This window comes from Nelusetta ayraudi, unplaced genomic scaffold (assembly GCF_046127955.1).
Source record: "Nelusetta ayraudi isolate G7.1 ecotype Tasmania unplaced genomic scaffold, CSIRO-AGI_Nayr_v1 ptg000013l, whole genome shotgun sequence".
Lineage (NCBI taxonomy): Eukaryota > Metazoa > Chordata > Actinopteri > Tetraodontiformes > Monacanthidae > Nelusetta > Nelusetta ayraudi.
In genome coordinates this window covers 1,809,429-1,833,652 of record NW_027466063.1, presented here as the reverse complement: position 1 = coordinate 1,833,652, position 24,224 = coordinate 1,809,429, and the positions used below count along the sequence as shown (strand labels likewise).

Sequence of the window (24,224 nt, the reverse complement as noted above, 5' to 3'; positions counted from 1 at the left end):
ATTTTTTTAGATAAGGTCCATGTATTTTAATCAAAGATGACACTCACTCACTCCAAAGTGTGCCTTTTTATGTTGAAAAGTATTATAATTAATCAATCAAAAATATTTGCAGAACTACCATAAAATGTATCATTAAAAAATCATCAACAACTGACAGAAACATGGAGGACAAGCAGTGTATTCTTAAAACATTTATTTTTGTAATAATTTGTCCTTTTATCTTTTTGCGCAAGTGCAAAAAATGCACCCAAAAGAGCCACCTGAGGGAATTCTACATCTTTAAATAAAAAAACAAGCAAAGTGTACATTTAAAGTACAAAATTCTCTTTTTAAAAAATTGCACAGTTTGTGTATAATATATATTTATAATCTCCATTTTAAACAAACTTTAAAGGCTCAGAAAGTAAACAAAATTCACCAAATGAAAAATAAAAACATTTTTTCCTAGAATTTAAAGCTGAGGAAAATTGAGACCCTGTTTGTTTGTGTCCACCATAAATATACATATTTATACGCAAGTCTCTTTACATATAGTCTCTGTGCTAGTGTTTGACCAGACAATCAAAATTATTGCAAAGTAGTTTAGTTCTACTACAAAACATGGGATTGGGGGTAGGGTGGTAAAAGCTCCTCTCAGCTGAACGTTCCTTAAGTTATGCATAACAAAATGCGTATTACACCCCATTAGAATTTACTCGAATCCCTGCTTTCACAAAGGTTTCTGTTTCACAAACTGTGTGCATTAACATTCCCTTGGAACAGTTCAGAACTTCAGTTTAACTCTTTTTTTTTTCCACTTTTAAAACAAGAACACAATTTTCCCTGACTTCTTTTCTGTTTTAAATTTTACACAGCTGCCCAGAGGTGAAGGTCAGCGTCGATATGGATGGAATCCCTGTACATTGTGGTTCTGCCCTCTGCCGAATGCAGTGGCGGCAGGCTGAGGAGCAGCCGCTGGCTGTGCTGTCGGACCCCCATACGGGGCCGCTGGCTGGCTGGGGTCTGCGAAGCTGTGGCCAAAGGCTGTCAGGTCCTGTCCATAACCTGAAGACAGCAAGTGGAGAGTAGGAGAAAGATACAGATTTGAATATGTAGATCATAAGACGGTACTCAGGAGGAGGTCTTAAAACTATTAAAAAAAGAGAAAAAAAAGAAGCAAATTTAGTCTCATCAGCTGGTTTACAACTTCATCTTTGTAAGGCACTACAACCTTTATTTATTATTATTGTTTCTATTGAAGAATTCACTAAAAGCCTGAAAGAAAAAAAAACACTTGCTAGTCAAGCTTGGTGAAATCTCATTGAAAACCTTTCATTGTTTAAAAAGCGACATAGAAAATGTTTACAGTCATCAGATTCCCTTTTCTTGAACTGACATTTTATTATTACAGGCCCATGGCTCTTGATACCAGAGTATTGTTAAAGTAAAACATTGATGCCTAAGGTGGTATTTAACCATTGTGGCGTTCTCATTTTACAGTAGTTACGCGTTAACACAAAATGTTTTCGGACGCTGGGTGGCACCATCTCCTCTCAAAAATACAAGAGAACCAACAAAATGCCAACGCAAAGAAACTGTTGGATAAACTGAGCCGTTTGGTGCAAATGGATGTCGACACGTCTTCTGAGCATCTTGCACTTGGCTTCCAGTGTTTTTTGTTTTTTTATTGTCAATCCTGGTAATATGACTTTGAAATGTCACCAATAAGTGTGGAATAGTCACAGAACTGCTAGCATGTATGAAAAATGCTTCAAGTGCAAAAAAGAGAGAGAGTAATAATGGAAATTCACATTTTAATCAGAACAGGTCAAACGCAGAGTGTGATCCAAGCAGGACCACCACACACAAAAATCTGAGAAAAACTGAAAAGGACACAACTGTCCTTACACTTCTTCCATTTCTCACCACTTAAGCTCTATTGTTGAGACGGCATATGGGGAAAACAATGAGTGAATCCACTGCTGCTGCACAGGGACAATTGAACCATGAGCACATTTTCTGACAATTAGATCATCCTTTTACATTCAGCAAAGCAAATAAAGAGACAGAGCGGATGAGGAGGACGCGTTTGTCTTGTTGTGGTTAAACTGCAGCCACTGAGAGCAAGTCCACTTTTTCCAATGGACACAACTTTGCAATCGGCTCAACTCGAGGAGCCGTCAGTGGCTGCGTACTAACCACACAAGAGTACGCACAGTAGTTTGTATGTACATGCAAAATGTACATGCAAAGAATGAGACACAGAGCAAAAGAAAGGAGAAGACCCAGGTTGGAGCTCTATAGACACTACAGTACTGAACAGAAGCTACTTTTTGTGGTTGGAGAAGACGATGCTGGCACCTACCTGCACTATATCCTCCCTGCTCATCCTGACCATAACTGTGAGAAGGACGCGTTGGTCCGTAGGCAGAGGGGTCCTGAGGGTAGTTACCCAAGCCTATCAGGGAGATGAGGAGACCAGGTTGACTGAACCCAGATACTGCTGGCCGACTACTTTACAGACTTCCCCCTTAGCGGGCTAACAAGAGCTGTACATTAAGAATCATTGGCTGCGTCTGCTCTCTGCTGGGTGGCGGTGACACTTCTCAGCTTCGCGTGGAAGTCCAAACAAAATGGAGCGCAACCGTGCGAGCTACCTGTTAGCATGCCCGCCTCCTTCAATCATGCCAGCCTGGTCTCGCTACGTTTTGTGGAATGAACATGACTTGCATGGATGCATTTGATGTCTGAAATATTTTCCTGGCGAGAAAATATTGGGAAGGGGAAGCAACTAGGGAACAAGAGCAACCACACTCGTGTTTTTGCATGTTTTCATGTCGAATAAACAGTGGTTTATATTTGACTTGAGTGCCGTTTGTTTTTCAAAGAAGAACTCGTCCAATTTTCATTTTTTTTTCCCAATTAGTATGACAATATCAAAAAATGAGACCTCCTGTTGAACCGTGAAAGTAAAATTCAAGCCAGTCTGTTGTGAATTTGTTCCCCAGCAAACAATTTTAAGATGTCCATAAAAAGACAAAAATTGTCCATGACTGCAGCGCTGTGGTTAATCACCCCAGTCATGTTTTACTGTCCTCAAAGGCAAGCCAGCAGCTGACTCGGAAAAATGCAGTACGGTTCGGACTGAAGTAAACATGCAAAATCACTGGTTTGAGTCTGACTTGAATTACTTTACCCACTAAATCAGAAATAATACAAACCCAACTTCACTCTAAATGAAGATACATCTCTTTATTCATCCAGGCTTAACTAGTAACTGGGCCACCAGAGGTTAAAATATTTTCCTACTGTCTCTTATATTTTTATAATAATTTCTACAAAATGCCAACATCATCAATCTTTTCTGATTTGCACACACACACACACAAAAAAATAAAATAAAATAAAAAACTTGTGGGAGCGTTTTGATACGAGCAACTTTATTAGTGCCTGAACAGGCAGCTGACACCGAATACAAAAAGCTGGATGAAAGATAGGCACAAGCAGGAAACACTGAACAAGATGAGCACCTGTCATGACTAACAGCCATCAAACTGAATTTAAATGTAAATCCAGCTGCCGGGCAGCTGTAAGCCAAGTTTGAAAAAAAGAACATCAGCCAGCCAAAAAGCTGAATGTAGCTTCTGAATAAACATCTGACTCTTATCTGACTGCGTGCTTATGCCGCTGAATGGGTGAGAGTTGAAAGAAAACCAGGCTCGCTCCTATTTTATGAATGCTGGTTGTTCCCCCCCCCCCCTCATCTCAGTCCTCATTTGGTTTTTTGGCTTGAAAGTGTAATCCACGAACGTAGCGCCATCTAAGACCTCAAACCCTGCAGGAGTGTATAGTGGCAGCGTAAAGAGAAATTCCCTAAACATTTTGAACCACAGAATTTACAAGCACACATCATTTTCTATATTGAAAAAGGAGTGGGAGAGCCCGATTAGAAGCTGACGAGCAACAACATAAACAGTAGGGTAACAGTGAAATACCACTAGGCATCTGGTGGAGACTAAAACCTGCAGACGACCAGTAACAAACCAAATACCTACATGTCCTCAAGGGTAAAAAGGAGAGAGCGTGCAAAGCTCAGAAGACACTCACTGACGGACTGAATATTGCTCATAGCTGGTGAAGTTTTTCAGGTTGGTCATGCCTGTTTTTTTCAGAAAAATGTATTGATGTGCAAAACGCCGTCATGCTGATACTGGACGACAGAGATCGCGCCAAGACCAGGAAAAGAAGCCAGCACAGTCAACGACAGGGAGGAAAAGGAGGAGATGTGTGTGGTGGGGGGGTGGGGCGGGAGAAAAGTAATAATAGGGAAGAAATGTCTGTACCCGTTGAAATGTCAAGTGCAGTCTGCTGGGAGATTGCACTCAGTCAAAATGAAAGAAAAACATTGCAAGGCAGGATGATCTAATTCCTACCAAACGCACCAATCCTTCCACCAGTCTGCAGCCCAGCGTGAGACACTTGACAGAAATGACTCCTGCTAAGTGGTGAAACAGCAGCATCTTCATGGCAGAGCCAAGGGAAGAGGAGGGGGGAGGGATGGGGAGAGAGGGGGAGGGGCGTACGGGACGGGAGGGAGGAGGGGGTTCATGTACGTGGAAGCAGTTATGCATGTGTAGATGTTACAAGCTACATGGTAACAAGCTCTTGCTTGTATTGAAGACGTACACATCCACAAAATGAGCCGTCGTCACATCCCGCAGGTTGTCCAGACAGACGAGCGGGCCAGGGAGGGTACGGAGAACAAGGCACCGAAAAGGGCGGCAAACCGCCTGACGCGACGAGGCTTTCCTTACCATACTGGCTATACGGGAATTCGGGTTGCCCAGTGGGAGCTTTGCTCAAGTCCTGAGTTGGTGTGGTGGCAGGTGCAAAACCGAGGGGGGCTGTTCCCGGAGTGGTGGGCGGGGGAGGAACTTGTGGAGCGTACTGGTCTGCTTGGGGTGTGCCGAAAGTGTAACCTGTTGGGAGAGTGCAAAGGGAAAGGTCAAGAAGCGAAGATCACGTATCTGGGGCGGCTCCTGATGTACGACGACCCCGGACACAAACTCTGACCTCATTTCTGTGACCTTTACTTGGCCACATGGTAAAAAAAAAAAAAGAAGGGACACGGGCATTCTTACATTTATTTATTTTATTTTTTTTGCCCTTCCTCTTGTCTTTCGAGTAGCATGATGCAATGTAGAGGCTGCTTTGAAAGCAGAAGCTAGGACCCTCGCCATCAGCTTTCTGAGAAAAGCTGGCGGTCTCTGATAAGACGGAGGTTCCTCCCTGACTGAAGCCGTGTTGCCTCCAAAACCTGACATAGATTCAATCAACACATATTTAATGTATTCGACTTAAAAAATGTTCCTTTATATGGGAGAAAACAAGAACAAGAACTTCTGTAGCAGGCATGGGCAAACTATGGCCCCGGGGCCATATGCGACCCGTTGGGCTTTTTAATCTGGCCCGCCGAACTTGAAGACATTATATTAATAGTAGTAGATTAGTAGTAGTCATAAAATAGCTGCATTTCAGCCATTTTTTCAGTGTTTTAAGAGTCATTGCAATAAAGAGCTAAATACTGTTCAAATAAATGTTCAAAATCTGCAAAAATGACACAATTATTCTTTGAAAAAGTTGATCCATTAAAGTTACAACTGTTCTAAATTGCAATGAACAAGCGCATTAGTATTACTGACCAAACTGAGGTGCCGTGCTGTAGCCCTGCTGATGGTAGCCCTGAGGTGCAGCGAAGCTGCCCGCCGGGGTCGTGACGAGGAATGCGTTGAAAGGCGACGGAGGTTGAGTCGGCGTCCCTCGGCCTGCAGACAACGGGGGTCCGTAGCCGCCTGCTCCGACACACAACACACCTGTTTTGTACCGTCTGTCGGGACATCGGAACACACGTGCTTTGTGCAATCACACCTACGCCGTCAATCCCATCCAACTGCACTGTATCTCTCTCTACAAATCTGCCACTTTTCAGTCAGCAAAGCAGCAAAACTCCTCCTAGGCTGAGAAAAGTGGGGCTTGGCGGGACTTCCTGACGCGGGGCCGACTGAAGCAAGCGCTGCGCTGACGGTGCAGCAGCGAGCCTTTCAGCTCGACCCGCAGACGCCGACATGAAATGGAGGCTGACCAATAGCAGAGGGAGACTGGATTCTATTCAAGGCTGCCATCTGTCTCAGACGGCAAATTATCAGCAGCTTCAGCCATTATGAGTCAGTGATAACATGTGCCGCTAACCGTCGCCATCCCACTGAGCTGCGCCACTGAGTGCACGTTCATGCCTTGAGAGATAAGGAGCTTCCAACGCATTCAGAATAATTGACCAGTTCTTTCATGCGTAATGCTGGGAAACATGCCACTAGCTTAAGCGTGAATGAAGATAAAATATATATTTTCTGTGATCAAGAGGAGACGCACCTATGGGCTGGCCTGTAGTCGACACCCACACTCCTTGAAGGAGAGAAGAAGAGCAAGTTGATACGGTTGCTTGACGTTAAGTGTTCACAGAATTCAGTTAAAGCATCTCCAAATGTTCTCCACAGATGCTCCCACTCACCCTGTGGCCCATAAGGCTGCTGCCAGCCCTGGGCAGGTTGTGTGGTCCAACCATTAGCTGCGCTCAAGATGCCCCTGGGCACCCATTGGCCAGGACCGAGCTGGCCAGGGGCTTTGCTGTCACGAGGTTCCGCCTTCTTTACTTCCACCTGGACAAAGGGACGACATGGGCTCATTTGGCAACACCAGTAAAAGGTCCATGAGGTCCCCTCACCTAGACAGCCCTTTCCTGCCACTCATCATTTAAAAGCTCAACATTTTGGGCCAGTTTGGAATTTTCCACATAAGGTCTATTAAAAAAAAAAAAAAAAAAGAAGAAGAAGAAGAAGAAGGGGGCCACTATGTTAAATATTACTCTGTAGCTAAAAGAGTGATAAGTTTTACGGCTGTGTCCCAGGTACTAATTAACCAGAGGTAATCTTGCTCTAAAAATAATCATATTACAGTTAATAATGCATTTCTTTTCAAAATAAAAATGCATCATCTCCACATCACAAACTTTTAACGTGTACCTGAGAAACATTTTTTTTTATTGCAATGCCCAATATATGTTAAAGACTTCTAAAGAAAGGTTATGACTTACCTTTCTCCAACTAACGCTAATAAAAAATCTCATTTATATTTTATTTGGAATAAGTTTTAGGGGTAAATGGAAGTCAAAACAAATCTGTATCTGAGTTCCAACAGAATATAGAAGGCAAACATGCAGATCGAACACAAACAGTAGTTTCAGTAAAAAAAAAAAAAAAGAAAGAAAGAAAGAAAGAAAGAAAAAGAAAAAAGAGAAAAAAGTGAATCTTCATACTGTGTCAAGAGTGGAGATAAATCATTTAGTGATGGAGTTCAGGTGACCAGCTCTTTGATCCAAATACGTCAGGGGCCTCCAAGAGACTAGTAGGATTTTTTTATTTTTTGTTTATTTTTTTAAAATTGTGAAGAAGGATCCCATGGTCTGTGATTTACTTGGCCTGAACAGCAACTTTGATGTTCTTTCTATAGGTCAGCCGTTGCTGGAACAGCCCGGTGCCTTGGCCAAAACAAACATTGGCAAAAAAAAAGTTGTTGTCCCAAAAACAAAACTTTCCATCCTGTAACCAGGCAAAGCTAGCAGCAGATAACCAGAGCAAAGAAACAGGTTGAGACTAAGGGGGCCGACCAGAAATAGACTGAGGGCTTGAGTTATTGGGGTCACCTTGCGGGAGGAGAACCAATCACAATGCCCAGCCTGCTTTCAGGTGTTGCCACCTTCCCCAGCTCCCCTCTTCCTTCTCTGTCGACCTAATTACATGCACATGTTTCCGGCGGCGCGCCCGCCGCCGCTAGCGGCTACCTGAGCACTTTCTCCCGTGGGCATCACACCTAGTGGTGATGGATACCATGACTTCTGTTTGGTCCCCAGCAGCAGAATGGGGATTTGCTCCACAGTTTGATGTGCTCCAATTTCTAATTTTGTAACTCATGTCTCCCCGCCTCCCTCAAGTCCCACCGTGAGGTAATGTCAAGTCAAGAACACTGGATTAGGTCCATCTTTGATTCCTGCTGGAAATCAAGGCAAAGTCAAAGAGGGAGCATAACACTGGGGAGAGCGCGGGTTGAGTATACAGGGTGAGCAGAATTTAAAGGATCTCTACAGTAACCAGCACTGAGATTTCAATGACTTGTCTAACAAGCAATCATGTGTGATTAGAAGATCATTGTCTATTGATAAAAGATGTATAAATTATGGACACAACAAATGATACAGCCCGTATATACATTGACCATATTGCTAGTGTAATAGCTTTTTTTGCCTACACATTGTAAATGACAGCATGTAGGGCGAAAAGAAGACTCGTCTCTCTCCTGGTAATGCCAGAGAGCAGTTTAAAGCAGCCAATTACAAAACGTCTATTGGGAACAGGAGGGGTTGTTAATGAACCAAAGCTTAAAAAGTGCGTTTGGAGGCAGGAAAGTGCCAGGAGCAGATTTTCACAGATATGTACCAAGTAGGACTTTTATTTTTACGGGAGCGCAGCGATTTCTAAATGGTTTGTTTGACTCAGCTGAGCCGCCAGGTGGGCCGTGTTTGCCACATGCAACAAAACAGTGGAAGGGATGCCAGAAGGTTGAAGGTGCGCATGGAAATAAACACCAGAGTGAGCCGACTCTTTCTGCCTGGATGGACGGCTTACCTGACGTTAAATTCGGAATCGTATTTGCGCTTGTCCATCTGGCAAAACGCACCAAGACAGAGCAAACGTTACCCAGTCGCATGCATCAGCTACGGCGACGCAAGTTTATCATCCCCGGGAAAATTAGAGGTGCCGTTTGATTGTTTTCCGAGAGAAGTGACAGACACAGTATGGAGATTCATTGATTGAGGTCACTGACTTCAGCTTTTCTTTAACTTTTAAAAGAAAAAAAGGAAGGAGTTGACGTGTAAGTGACCTGCCAACAAAAACATACATACAAAAAAAAACAACCAAAAAAACAAAAAAGAAAACAACTGATGGGACCAATCCTTTAGGTGGCTCATGTTTAAATCATCTTTAAATACAAACAAGATTACTAAATATTACTTAATGCCTTAAGACAGACATTTATTCGTTCCTAACCAGTTTGATGCGCTTGCTGCGCAGTCAGTCACATCCTAAAGGAGTGGTCAGTTTAAACAAAGCCTTGGGTGACAATAAACGTTGAGGTTTGATCGCATTTGTGACGATCGTACTTCTCCAAAGCCAAAATCGGTGAGTGTGATGTTGTATGCGTTGAGAGCAAACTACAGGAATACATTTGATTTGGCCCAACATGATGTCACGGTGACAAATGAGTGAACCTAACGCAGAAATCATCTCAAACTTCTACTGTCGCCCAAGACTCTGCTTGACTTTATGGGTAAAATAAAACTACAACTACACACTTTTTTGCCCATGATGTCGTGAAAATGCATGTTGACAGCCTGGTCCACTGATTGTTCGGCCTCGAAAGTAATAAATCCAAAACCTAGCCAACGACCAAGAGTGAATCAAGGTAGCAGGGAGGGGGAGGGTTGTGACAACACAAGATGAAGAACAGTATTGGGCTTTAGCAGTGTGGGGGATCCGTCAAGACTGAGCAAGAGGCCCCTGGGGTTTGGAGGATGTCGCATATGTGCAATACAACACAATCATTCAAAAAGTCTCAAAGACTGAAAATAGTTGGGTTTTTTGCAGACGACAACTAAGAGCTGCTTAATAGATTTATGTCAAAACTACTCATGTTAATATTTGATTTACTGGAAAATATTTGCAGTAGGAACAAGGTCGTCACCATTTCCCACCATTTAACGTCAAATTAAAATGTCAAATACACCAAGACTACTTGGCTACTTCATGCCGTTTCATCCAAACCCCAGCTTGATCCGTCCCCTGGTATATTGCTGTGGAGCACACACTCGCAGCAGCCATTGTTAATGCATCACAAAAATATGTAGAAACACAAATTGTATAATGCCTAAAGCTTTCTCCAAGCTTTCCCAAATTCAATTATTATTATTGTTTTATTTTATTTTTTTTACTTTTGAGTCAGCTGGATAAGCCTAAAATGGACCAGTAAAGTATCGTTCACAGAGGTGACACACAGATAAAGGCCATGATCGGGTTTCTCAAAGTGAAGAGGTGTGCATTTTTTAATCAAGAGTTCTCATGGGGGATGTACAAAGTTCATCTAGACTACAAGCGACTACGACTTGTGAACAACTGTGCGGTCAACTTCATCACCCATCTGCACCGTAGCCCTTCAGACTGTTGGCAGGCAGGCAGACAGTGATCTACTTTCAATTTGATTAACTTTGGGCGGTGGCAGAATTGGGTTGCCTGTACGAGCCTACTTGGGGACCTAACCTGAATCCAATTAAATGTCCTACAAGACTACCAATGCTTCTGAGACCCTGACCGCCGCGCCAACCAATCCCTCGCCTCCTGATCTATTACTATTAATAACATCTGTCAATGACACTGTCCTCAATCAAAATCTAGAAAGAGAAAAAATAACAGGAACACATATGAACATAAGTTTTCTGGCTAAATTAGATACAATCAATTTATTACTCTTTTTTTTTTGTTCAACAGTCTATGACAACTATTATCTATGAGGAAGTCTGGCTTTCATAACGTTTCCCTTTGACGCAACTTTGTGCACACCCCATTCCGCTTGAGTAAAATAATTGTGTGCTTTCACTTTTGGCCTGTACCTCTGTGCTACCAGTCAATGCACAGTAACCTAAAGGAGAAAAGACAAATCTTAAAAGACACTGTTAATCACATTCAAACCATTCACAGGGAGAGGGGGACAGAAGAAAGAAAAATAGAAAGGGCTTACTTACAAAAAGACTTAAATTTCTACATATGGAAAAACACATACTATGCCATTTAAGATACATACAGTACATTGATTACATCTAAATCAAGGTAAAGAAAACTTATTCCAATGTTCCAAAACAGTTTTGGTAAAAGAAGCTGTTATAATTCTATGAAAGATCATTTGATAGGGTTACTGGCACAATAAATAAATTCATGGTAAATTCCACTGACAAACTATTCTGGGTTTCCCCCAATAGAGAATGACAAGGGCTTTAAAGAGGGAGGAGCAGGAATGCAAACTTTGGGTCAGTGGCCAGTGCATAGATGCTATATAGGACAGAAACAGTTGAGCCTGTCACTCAGCAGGCAGAGTCAGACATGAGAGCACCAACCACATGGACTCTGAGTCCTGGGAGACTACTTATGTTCAAAATGAAAAACTCAGGGCTGGGGTAAACTTTTTGTAACAGTTTTAAGTCCTGTCATTCCTTCCTGAAGCAGATAAGTTGGAGGGACTTTGAAAATAGCAAAGAACAAGAGCCCCCAAAAATTAGATGATTCTATTGTTCCTCTGAAAACAATGTCACATCCACCTCCAGCCTCTTCCAAAGACAGACTTTTTCCTCAAATACTCCAACTGTGCTCATTGTGTCACATACATGTCGTAAGAACAGTCCAGTATTTGGAGCACCTACTTTCCAGCGGCCTGCGTGCTCTCCTGCAGCCTGCGTTTTCATTGACTAACCCTCCACTAGACCCTTCCCAAAGCTTTCCAGAGCAAACGACTTCTTTCAGGCCAACTGAAAGTCGGGCTCGGATACGGACCACAGATCGCAGGGTGTTACGACTCATTGCTGGGAAATTGCTCAGAAATTACCCCCCCCCCCGCCAAATCTTCCCCAGAATTTTCAAAGAGTAACCAGGAGGCCAATCACAATAAAAATGACAAACCCTTTGTGAAGTGGTCTGACATTATTTCTATATCTCAAAATGTTGGCATACTTGAGATTACAAGAGAATGTTAATTTTTTCTTTTCATGCGTGCGTGAGCGTGCGTGTGTGTGCGTGTGTGCATGTGAGAGAGAGCGATGTAACCAGAGCTGGGCTAAGCGTTTGTGGAGACAATTTGATGAAAGACTTCTATTGAAGGGTGACTTGTTTTGTTCTGTTCATTGAGGCTGCAAGTCAATTAATATGCCCAGTCTTGTGTTTACACAAAGTCCAGGTGTCATTGTGAAATGTGTGGACTATTCAAAAAAATAAAAAAAATAAAAAAATAAATAAAATGAAGCTCCCTTGTGTCTGTGTCAGCGATGAGTCAGTGAGTCTTAACAACCCCTCAACATTGGCGACAGCAATTAAGATTCCACTGGTTCTTCAGACGGCTGAAGTCTCATGTGAACCAATTAAAATACTGTACAAAACTCCAGAACGGCCGCTACAAACGGGAGAACTAAAGCTAGGCGACTGACCATTTAAATATGTAACTCCACCCGTTTAGCAGATCAGACCATCATGACCTTGAGTCTAAGACTGCTACTGCATCACTGGACAAATTTGAACGTTTTTCTGAGCAGGAAAAGCTAACCTCGGAATTACACAATAGCAGGGCCTGTGTTGTGAAGATTTAGCGCCGTAATCAGAAATCACCCCATCAAGAACGCCTGCTCAGTCAGCAAGTCTTGCGGATGACTATTTGTGGCTTTTTAGACTAAGCTTCTTTTTTATATATATATATATATATTAAAAAAAAGGACATCTGCCTAAAAGCAACTAATATTGAAACAAAAACAACAGACTCCAGCAGCTACAACGCATCGATTAACAGACTGGAGTTTTACTCAAGGACGTCAAGGACACTGCATCAGTCTGCCATTTCAGCACACAATTATTAGATTTCATCCTGCGCGCATGCCAAGACATGAATTTCAGCCAGCGTCTATTGTGCAATTTTACTGAATTGCACAAAAAAAAAAAAAGACGAATGAATTTGAGGATTAAGAATTAATGGTGTCCAATGGAAAGACACTAGAATCACACCGCACAGTTTATTTTGCCATCAGAATGCGATGAGATGTGATGTATGTTATGGCTTTTGGTTAAACATGCTTTGTCTTTTGTTGTTGTTGTTGTTTTTTTGTCATACGACTTGACCACACACATTAATCACAATATGGCCGGCAATGTTTAAATGAACGTGACTGTCTGAGGGTGGATGGTCCTTTTCTCTTTGGGCCAGAATAGTTTGTCATGAGATTTAAGATGGTAAGGTATGAAGAGGGAGAGAGAAAACGGGATCAGCTTTTACCTCGGGGCCTCTGCTTCTCCGCATCATAGATCATTACCACCTCTGTGACCTTGAATGGGACAAAGAGAAACAGTGGCTCCATTTAGAAATACAGACAGGGTCCCTTTATAGATAGATTAAACATTATTTTTCTATATTAGGGCAAAAATAAAATAAATGCCGTTTAAGTGTGGAATTTATACTTTAACGATAGCAATACTCAACTATGACAATGACATCATCATGACAATCATCATAAAAAAAACTAAAAAAAATAAAATAAAAAAAACTGACGTCATATCCTAACAGTAGAAATACTCACCACTCCGAATCTATTGAAATAGTCCCTGAGTTCAGGCTCGCCGCAGTTATGAGGGATTCCACCTACAAATATCTTCTTTGATTTATTGCTATCAGCTTTGCTGCCCTTCTGAAAGAAAACAGGGAGTGTATGGATTTCAGCGTGCGTTAGAGGATCACTCTTGGAGGGGGGCAGTTTGTCATCATCTATTCAGACACTGCAGAAGAAATTAGGTTCTCCTCTTGCCCTGGGGTATAATTCTTAACATGTCATGTCAGTGCAAACACGAGCCGCCACACATCGCAGAGCGTGGCTTCCTGCACTTCATCACAGCCACTAGGCACTGCGTCGCTGCTCTGCGTTGCACTGGTGTTGTAAAAGCCAGAGATGCCTTGTAACAATAAAGACTTCAACAAGTGCATCTTCTGCCTGGTAATAAAGCACCAGGCGCTGCCTAAATGACTACAAGTGAAGGACGAGAATCACTTGAGGGCTAAGATTATGCAGCTCATAAAAATTCTGAGCCATTGACTAAAATCATTAGTGCTCGACAATGAATTGGATATCAGCGTCAATGTCATTGCTTTCCACGGTTGTAAAAATAACGTACTAGAGGTAAAAGATTACGATGGTGCTCACTGCCGCAGACAGCCGAGCATCGCATGTGTGTCTTCCAGAAGACACACATCGAGTGGATTCCCAGAAGTGGTTGGAATCTCACGGCATTGTCTGTATGTTTCACCAGCTGGTGTCTTTGTTTCAGAGATTCTTGTAAAGAAACTCATCGTAAGGTTATTATAAAAGCTTTTAATTTGAAATAATTTATCAGTCCCGCTCTATTTTAAGCACAATGTCTGTGTTTTAATGGTTCAACAAATGTACGTTTTCACATTTTTGAAAAATCTCATGTTTTAAACTGAGGATGTGAATATCATTTCATCCTGATAAGGACTTTATTTTTCATATTTATGTCTAAGCTGAAAGAAAAAAAACACGCCGATCATTGGCGATGTATTTCAGCTGAAATAACTGAACTGACAGTGTTTTTTTTCCCCACTGCAAGAACCTTTCCAACTCATTTAATAAGCATAATAAAAGCATATATTTCATCTTCATTTTCAAGTTAAAAACAGTAGTGGGGATGTTATGATACAATTGCAAGAGTTGTCAAGATAAAACATGTCTATGACCTATGACTATTGACAGTATCAGATATTGACTGACATGGTCAGCGCCTTGAGAATAATCACAGTCATTCATTCTAGATTCAGGTTAAATTTAAGGTGTTCTTTTTGGGGAGTTTTTTTCATAATAAAGCTCAAGGACTTCCCATGGCCTAGACAGGAATATGACCTACAGGGAAGGGGATGGGGGCGGCTAACGGCCTGCATATCAGTCCAGCATCAACAAATCAAACTTAGCCTCCTGCACAGAAATCAGATTCTTCTTACCCAGCCCTCCTTGTTTCGAGACTTTTCAGGTTGCATTCCTCGGGGAGTGCACGGCTTCGGGTCAATCTGACAGCAAACACAGAGACAAAGCTTGACACAGAAGCACCTTCAAGTGATCTTCAGCATGGAAGCCATTACGGCAGATTGGCCCCGCCTTATTCAGTAATGCAACATTGAGTGACGTTCATTCATTTATCTGAGCATGTGGCCGAGACTATTTAATGCGATGAGACAGACCACCACATTTCTTTTCAGCTCTTTCATAAAAATCCAAGTGAAGCAACCACGTCTGCGAATTTGACTTCAAACAGGTAAGTCTTGTCAGGTAGACAAATATCAGTCTGGCAGAAATCCACATATGCAGAAAGATTGGTGTAGAAGAACTTAAAAAAAAAAAACTGTCTGTACACTGAAAAGACTGCTAACCTTTTGAAGGAGGAAATAAAGGATGAGGGTTTTGACACTGCTCACACAAAAAGGCTGCAGATTCCCAGATTGATTAAACTAACTGCTCCTTTGATGCGAACACACTTACATTTCTTCCATCCAGATTGTGCGGCTTTGTCTCCAGTACTGTCCGGACACAATTGGGGTCTTTGAATTTGACAAAGCCGAAGCCTCTTGACTGGTTTGTCGTTTTGTCCTTCATGATGACACAATCTACGACCTCCCCATACTGCGAGAAGTAGTTTCTCAGCGTCTCTGAGAAAACAGAGAGAAGACATGGCAGAGCAGTGCGGGCGCGTAAGAATACGTGGCAAACTCAAGAGCGATGCTGCACGTGACAGTGAAATTAGGTGAAGCCTCCAGTCTACTCGGCACACAAAGCAATAGCTTCGCATGAAGGTTTCTCATTACTATCCTAGCTTATTGACGCAACTTGGACTTAAAACAGGCCATTTCATCAGAGTACAGACTGAACTTTGCAGGTCATCGAGTAACACTGACTTTTGCTTTAAAACCAAACATTGGGAATCTTTAACTAAATTCTATCATTTGAAACAACAGAAACAGGGAACCATCACGTTGAAAGGTAATATTACGCAAATTTACGCAGAAAGTGCATGCATATCCAGAAAGCAGCATCATTAACCTTGTGTTTACAACCTCCTGCAGATACACGCATTTCTATCCTCCTCCTGGTGCTTTTGGCTCACATTTTCTGACAGCCAGTGCGGGCTAAGGACGTAGACAAAAGCCTTTCCTCATTTCTAGGGAGTTCACTGGCAGACTGGGGCAGACATTATTCTGAGTTAACGCCGGTAATCTGAATTTTGCATAATATTAGGACCTTTAAGTCACACAGGAGAAAATTAAAAAGGCACACGAGCACTGATCCATATCAATGCTGTTTGGCACCTCATGTATACTCGTCTACGACGACGCCAGTACACACCCAAAGCAGAAAGGCCTGCAAGTTTGAACAAATGAGGACTCACTTAGGAGTTATGATTATTCCCCGTTCTCATTGCTGGGGAGCCTCAAGGCAATTGCCCGGGATTCAAGTCGAGAGTTACACGGCACTGTGGTTCGGATACTCATGTTAACAGGGCTGTTAACACAGGCAAGCCCTTGTGCAAAGTTACACAACAATCAACCGAGCGTGAGCGAATGAAATGCTTCAAACAAGCAAGACCATCTCTGTGCGGGTCTGAATGAAAACACAACATCCAAGGACACCGATTGCGCAATTTACAAGCAGAGAAAATACACGCGAGAGAAATCACCCTAAATTGTACTGAACAGTGGCGCGAAAGTGCACTTGAGGCAACCAGAAGTCTCGGCAAACACTGTGTGAAAGAGACTTTGGAGACGTATTTGCACAAATGTTCTGCACAGAGCCTCAGAAAGGCTGCGTGCACAGGTATTCCACCGCTTCATGTTTTGAAATGTTTCCATTATGAGCCCGGTTGCGACACCTGATTATTTTAGTATTACTTCATCTGTCCGTACCCAAGAGTGGAATACAATGTCCACTTATCGTAATGTCACCACATTTGCATTACACTAAACTGGATTTACAAGAACAGTCCGACTGCCTGAAGCCCAACGAAGACGAAAAACACTGTGTGTTGTTATGAAGCCATTGCGTGTCTATGTAAAAACAATTGTTTATACACCCTTTTTGTATCAGAGTATAACTTCAGGCAAGACTCTGACGAGACTATCTGCATCCTAATGAAGACACGCGAGCAAAAGTGTAACCCAGACGACAGAAAAACTGAGGTGTGAGTTGTTACATCAAATCAATACAAATGACTGCTTGATCGATGACGGGAGAGACATTAAGGAATCATTTTCATCATCATAGTCCACATCACGATACGGCAATTTCATACAAAATGCACACAGACACGTATGCTGTGATACATATGCTGTGTGCAGCTCTGCTCTGTGTCTCTTCAGAGACAAATGTGTCCTTAATATTTGTAGTTTGTAAAAAAAACAAACAAACAAACAAACAAAAAAAAAAAAACAACCAACCAAACAACTTCCCAACAACACAGCAAAAAATCAATCCCTCTTTCCTACCCAGCACCTCTGTGCATGAAATAGCAGCGCTGGCAGGGTTAAATGGTGAAACTTACCTTGTGTGGTGCTCCAGTCCAATCCACCCACGAAAAGTTTCCTGTCGAGAGTAGATGCCATGCCATTAAAGTCAGACATTGTGTAAACGATACGCTGCATTGCAAGCATCGTGACCATAACACAAATATGACGTTGGGGGGGTTGGGGGGGGAGAGAAAAAAAAAATGGTATTCAGCACGGGATGATGCTGTCAATCCCCCCCTCCAAAAACAAACAAAAAAAAGGCCTTCAAAGACGAAAGGCACAGCCGTGTTGGTGCAGAAGAGTGAGCGCAGTGTTGGAGCCAGCGCCGCTCCAGCTGACTAAACAGCCAAGTACACAGACATTACACAACATGAGGCAACGCTGCGACCAAAGCTGTTGCAGCCTGGGTTTGAAATGCATGCACTCCCTGCTTAAATACCCCCCTCTTATTTGTGACCCGCGTTCAGAAGCGAGTCACAGTCATGCTTGTCACTTTGGTTTCCCTCGTTCTGAATGCTGCGGCTTCTGCAATAAATGGTCTTTTTATGAACCTCCTGCCACGTAAGTCATGCCGGGACGGAGCCGTAGCGTTTAGCAAAGCTAATACAACGTTCAGCTGACACACACACACACACACACACACACACACACACACACACACACACACACACACACACACACACACACACACACACACACACACACACACACACACTGACTCAGAGGGCAGCATCAGCCGATCTATAAACGGTGCGGTCTTCATCAACTGCAACCACGAGTATATTGGTGCCGTGGACGAGTGGAGGAGAGGAGAGGAGAGGAGCGGAGGACGACCGCTCGGATCGCGGCGGCTTTCGGCGCAGCGAACTCGCGCCGTGGGTGCAAAAGCGAGTTGAAGTGGAACTAATATTAGAGCGAAATTATTCGAGCCAGTTGGTCAATTGTTTGCTTCACGCTGTGAGCGGCGGCGCCTGTGACAGAGTGCGAGGGTAGTTGCTGCAGTCGAGGATGCTCGGGTCTCTAGCGGTGCCCGCTAAATGTCCTCGCACCAGCTGAGTCGAGGAGGGACTTTCGCCTCGCTGGCAAGCGCTAGCTACGATAGCAGCATCGCTCCGAGCTAACTCAACACACAACTAAATTAACTAACTAGACTGCCGCCCGTTGCGGCGACAAGCTGGACGACAGACCACCACACAACGGCTTCACCCTGTCCCAAGCAATGACACTGACAATTGTTCAACTTCCACGACTACTTTCACTTTTTTCCGCCTCCCTTCGGGCGAGCCATTCTCGCTAACTTGCTGTGGTTAGCCTAGCGTACTAGCTACGGTGGCTAGCTGTCAAATGACAGCTCGCCAAGGCAGCGCCTTACTCGCAAGTTAACAGCCCTGCCATGTGCCAGCGGTCGAATCGCAAAGTGGCTCTTACCCGATCTCATCTCCGACTAAGTTGTTGTTCATTTCTGAGTCTAAGGCGGGGGAGTGCAGGCGATGCGACCGGCGTTTTGCTTCAGTGCTGCCCCTCTCAGACTGAGGGAAGAGGAAGGTCACTCCGCTTTTTGGTTCAAACTGTTCTGCGCAATGACGACGCTGCAGGGGGCAGCAGCCTTTAAAGGTACATTACAACCAACCAGTCCGCACTCCCTCTTCTAACTACATTCACATCAAAGAACTGTCAGAATGCTATTGGATACCCACGTTTAATACGAAAAATGAATTTTCATGAATTGTTCTGCTCTTGGCACATTATCTGCAAAATGATTGAATATGATATTCATAGAATATGAATATACACACATAACTGCATTATATGAGCCATTGTTAGATTACACCACTTATAGTCTACATAAATGACACGTGACACAGATCAATTAGGGATATTTGAATGATAAAGTACAGATTTTTTTCCCCTGCACATTAACCGGTATTTTCTGTTTTAAAAAGATAAAGTCTGTGAAGACACTTCTTGTGGTTTCAAGAATACTATTCTTTTAAATGTCATCCTGAAGTTAGTCATAATTGTGTAACCCTGTGGGGAAAACACTCATGATCAGCCTCTACTGATATCAAGAAGTAGAGCTTCTCTTAAAGGATCGTGTAACATCAATTACGAATGGCAAAAACACAAATTTACTGACATATGTTGCAGTAGCCACATACACAGAAAAACTCCTACGCATTGTTACAACAGAGGTTTACTCTCAGAAACACCAGAGCCAAAGTATTGCCAAGCCACAGCGTGATTACGCACAGCGTGGCTGACGTTCTGGATTCAGATCTTCAAGGGCGTGTGATGACGGCAGCGTCAACATTCATGTGATTTTTGTGGTTTAACTGTTTTTTTTGCACCTATCATGTTCATCGTTTCAAGGAAAGCACAGGTAACTTTGTCCTCCTCAGTTCGCAGAAGGAGCTCTTCGCATCCCCAGTCCCCTATGACTTCTCTCTTTACAACACCCTTGCTGGTCAGTCTAGCACCTCCCCCCCCCCCCCATCCCCCACTTTTACAGTTTAACTCTCCCACAGTAGCAGGTCTCATGCACAAATAGCATCGCACAGCCATCCCAGCATACCAGCATTTCCTAATACACAGGTGCTGCTCCGACCCCGCTCTGATGTCTATCACTCGCACCAGCAGGAACATTCAGACCCATGTTGGGACCATTCTCACAAAACGGCAACAGCACAGCGGAGATTAAACACAGCCGCCTCCAATAAGACAGCGTGTAAGAGGCTTGACACAGCGTGCTTGGCTGCTCTCTGTTACAGGGCTGTGTAACTTTGGTCAAACATGCCTCGCTTTTTTGGCAACAGCTCCTGCCGCGCGGTGAGGACCTAACTCACTAATCTTCGGATGTCCACGAGGGCAGAAGTGCAGAGGAGACCGGAGGAGAGCTGAAGGAAACTCTTTCCATATGGACAGTAGCAATAGCAGTCCATTTAAGTCCAATGGAATTTATTATAATTTGGGGTATAATTATACAACATCATTTATTTATATACATATACATGTTTATATCTACACATGTCTGGGCCGGCAACTACAGCTATATAGTCCTATACCAGGCCAGGCAGTGGCGCTGTGCCAGTGCCAGGGGTGACACCCTCCCTGTTACATGTCAACAAATCATAAAGATGACATTGGGACTCTGATTGAAGGGCACACAAACAACACAGCGTTTCTTTAACCAAAGTTCAAAAAATGTACAACTTCTTAGCCATGATTGTAGCACTAATCAGCACTAAAAATGGAAGCGCACATTCTATCCTATCCCCTGAGCTTACACAAGGAGTTCCCTGTAGGTACTATGATTGTCAATTTACAATCTCATTCTGTGACTCTCCGATAGAGTTTTCTAGGGCAAATTGAGGTCACACACTAGCATACCACATTTATCGACGTCTCCGCCGGGACTGGAGACAATCAAAATAGAAATTTCTAGATGTTGGTGATTGGGTCTATTAAAGAATAGTGACCCCTCGTCAACATAAAGCAGAACGGTTACCTTCCTCTAATAGCAGTCCCTGGAGTATTAAGCAGCTCAGTTCAACGACACTATTTGATTTATCACACAGCTCATACACACAGATCCAAATATTCATATTTGTATTGGCACTCCCCCCTTTTTTCTTAGCAATGTTTTAAGTTTTAAGGCTGAAATTTAACATTCAACATTTACGTGGAAAGTCACTTCAGCATTTTCCTTGTTTGCAACTTGAACTCAGTGAAAATGTTTTACTGTGTTCCAAAATATCTTACAATTTCCATTTCAAAGTGTGTTTCAAAATCCTGTGTTATTGTATTACAGCTCACCTGAACAAACAACTTGTTTTAAACGGAATAGTTTAAGAGATTAAAAAACAGCACCCTCTTGCCTCTCTGAATTGCACTGCAAATCAGATGATTAGCTTCCACATGTTACAAAGCAGGCAAGATGAACTTACATCTGGCTGCAGGCAGGATGTACCAGTGTGTTACTTATGCGCTCAGTTTGGGCATGATGGTGTGAACAAGGAGACAACAGCAGGATTTGCGCAACCAACCAAAGATAGTTAGCTGCATTGTCTTTGTAATAATTATTAGAATGTCTCATTAAAAAAGTCAGCTATGTCTGGTTACTTCTCTTGGCATAAATGATGCACTCATCAAAGTCTACACGAGTTTTGGCGCTGTGCAAAATCACTTTAACCATAACATTTAACTATGTGGGTTTATAATTTCACAAAGTTGAAAAATATTCTCTGGTAGTTAATAGCACTAAAGGGGTTTTCCCATGGAGGATGGATGTAGTGTGTTGCGTCTCTCTGAATTCTGTATGACTGAGCACCTTGCGCTATCTGAGAATAATGGAGGAGAAAAACTGGTTCACAACCAAAGTTAATTCTATGCCATGTCCAACTTTTGATGAATTGCTGACTTGGTGTGTCTTCACTACCACTGCACCTTTAAACATCCGGTGACCCCCTCAGATTCCTCATTTAGGACAGAGTGTTCCTTTCTACTTTCTCTGGAGACAAGCGCCATAGTATTATGTTATTTGACCCTGTTTGGTTTAGAGTGTGTGGTGTTTGCACATGCAGCTTTTAGTACACAATGAAATTCTAAAAAAAAAAAAACATGTTTAAGCTGATTTCTTTTTTCTTTTGTGCATTTGTGTTAGCTGCAGAACAGAATATTGAAATGTTCCCAGAGAATTGGATAATCTCTTCTGAAGAATTCTTCTCACACATTGTTTGGGCCTCCAGATACTGTGATACGAGAGTGGAGTCTAAAAAAGTTAAGTGACGTACACAGGGCAGTGATATCTGTTTGTCCTTTCTTTACCCCCCCACCATGAGTGCATTATATAGATACCAAACTACTTGGCAACATAAGAGTATAGTATGCTAATTTTATACATTGATTTAGACTAGTGACATTTTTCTTTATCAGAACTCTTTCTACAGTATTGCATAGCTTTTCAGTTCACAGCGCTTTGCCTCAGGTTTTTTTACTTTCTGATCAACAATTGTGTGTAGGCCCAGAGGTCACAGAGATTTTAGTCAAATTGTAATTTATTTGGAGTTATTTCTGTCCATAAAACCTGATTGGAGGGTGAACTGAAAAACACAAAGGGAACTCTGACCCTTGATAACTGATAACCAAAACAAGGATTATAGTATCAGGCTTACCTACAGAATATCTCCACTGCACTTTGATTCTGATTATTAGAAGTCACCAATTGTTTTAGCAGCATTTTCACAGAGTCTGACAAGGTATGTTGTTACTGCCCTGAATGAAACCAAATATAATTTACATGCACAACAATATGAATGTGAACACTTACAAAGCTATTGCAATTTTGAACCTCTGGTAACCAGTTAATCTTTTGAGGACCGGTCTCGCAATAATAGTATATGGTACTGGAGGTTATGCAATATTTTATAATCTCCATTATGTATCAATTGAACTGACATAGTTCAAAGTTTAGTAACTGAAATGACTGAAAACGCTCCCATTTAGGTTTTGCTCTCATCCCCCTGGGGAGTTTTGGCAATTGAATACTAATATTTCCAAAGTGGGACATTTCCTACATCTAAATTTTATCAAAAGGTTTATGATTGAGCTATGTAACGTGGCAGCGTTGCAGACCTGCAGAAAAGGTGTAAAAATCGAATTGCTTCCTGTGTCAGAGAGCTGTGCTCGCGGCACAAATGTGAGCTCCCATGGAAACGAGTATCATTCAAAGGCAGTGTGAGTGGAGAGCCTCGTGTGAGAGCAGTAGGTGGATGGAAATCTGCAACTTGATGAGGGCCCTCACTGAGAAGCTAATCTCACTCACCTAATGGGCCTGAAGTGGTTGATGGGTAACCAGGGCTGAGAGGCTGTGAAGGTTATCAGATGTTTTTCATGTCTTTTTTCTGCCGTCACAAATCACACAGAAGTCTATAGGTGACATTGATAAAGGAAGATATAGGAAGTGTCAGCACTTACCCAGTCGTTGTTGATCCTACTCATGAACGCATTTCTTGAAATGATTGAGGCATCTATAAAGCATGTAATATGATATTGCAGACAGACTGAATTATGAATTTGCTAGATCTTTTAGTTACTAGCCTTGATGTATCTACTGATGTCTTGCTATGTTCCATATTCAGTTCCTCGATCTGTTTACAAAATGTTCTATATTGAGCCGGTGCAATGTTTCAACTGTAGCTCCACGGACAATATCGTCTGTAGTATGAGAATCTGTATTGGCGGTTCACTCACCTCTTGCAGCATTGAAATGCCTTAGTGAAACCATGCTGATCAGATAAGACCGATGTCACACTGGCAAATATGGTACAAAGTGTATAAAAATGTCATGACTTTGCTTTACCAAACGTTTAATATAAACGCATTAAAGGAGGGAAGTTAAGCCATACTATAGCTGACCAATAGGTGGAGACGTTGCTGCTGTCATCTTAGTTGTACAGGGAATTTATATTTATTATCGCGAGTCACTGAGTCAGAGACTTAACTAATAAGGAAAGCAAGATGGTCTAAGAGGGCAGCTACCAAACAGGAGTATTCACTCTGGTGACAATACGAGATAATTACTTTGGACTTTGCAGCAACGTGAGCAGCTTTTGCTTTTGAAACATCATAGTGTTAATCTTTTTATTTATTTATTTATGTATTTATTTATTTTTAAACATGAAGTATTATTGATGAGACATTGATTATAAAACAAATATTTTAAATTATTATGAAAGCAGTTTTGTATATCCCTCTATTATTTCACTTGG

The 24,224-nt window shown here is 42.4% G+C and overlaps 1 protein-coding gene across 2 annotated transcripts; it reads right to left on the bottom strand.

Moving 5' to 3' along the window:
- Positions 1-178: 178 nt before the first annotated feature.
- Positions 179-19,043, bottom strand: dazap1 (DAZ associated protein 1). Of its 2 annotated transcripts, none has more exons than XM_076022681.1 (12): positions 18,886-19,043; positions 17,493-17,533; positions 15,440-15,606; positions 14,905-14,970; positions 13,475-13,582; positions 13,174-13,222; positions 9,446-9,528; positions 6,548-6,695; positions 6,409-6,441; positions 5,682-5,831; positions 4,794-4,958; positions 179-1,044 (listed from the first exon to the last, which is right to left on the bottom strand). In XM_076022681.1, exons 1-12 carry the CDS (start codon positions 18,915-18,917, stop codon positions 872-874), a joined length of 1,215 nt encoding a protein of 404 aa, XP_075878796.1. In that variant the 5' UTR covers positions 18,918-19,043; the 3' UTR covers positions 179-871. The 2 variants fall into 2 exon arrangements, with proteins under 2 accessions (XP_075878796.1, XP_075878797.1); XM_076022682.1 differs by having other exon boundaries at positions 13,475-13,579.
- Between the last annotated feature and the right edge of the window lie 5,181 nt (positions 19,044-24,224).

What these genes read in the sequence shown, in the direction of transcription:
- dazap1 (XM_076022681.1), bottom strand. Translation starts at nt 18,917, where the DNA reads ATGAACAACAACTTAGTCGGAGATGAGATCGG. An exon ending in GGAGAAGCAGAGGCCCCGAG is followed by an intron (nt 9,529 to 13,173) that starts GTAAAAGCTGAT and finishes GTCGTTGGCTAG; the next exon opens with GTTTTGGATTTATTACTTTC. An exon ending in CAGCACGGCACCTCAGTTTG is followed by an intron (nt 4,959 to 5,681) that starts GTCAGTAATACT and finishes CTCTCCCAACAG; the next exon opens with GTTACACTTTCGGCACACCC.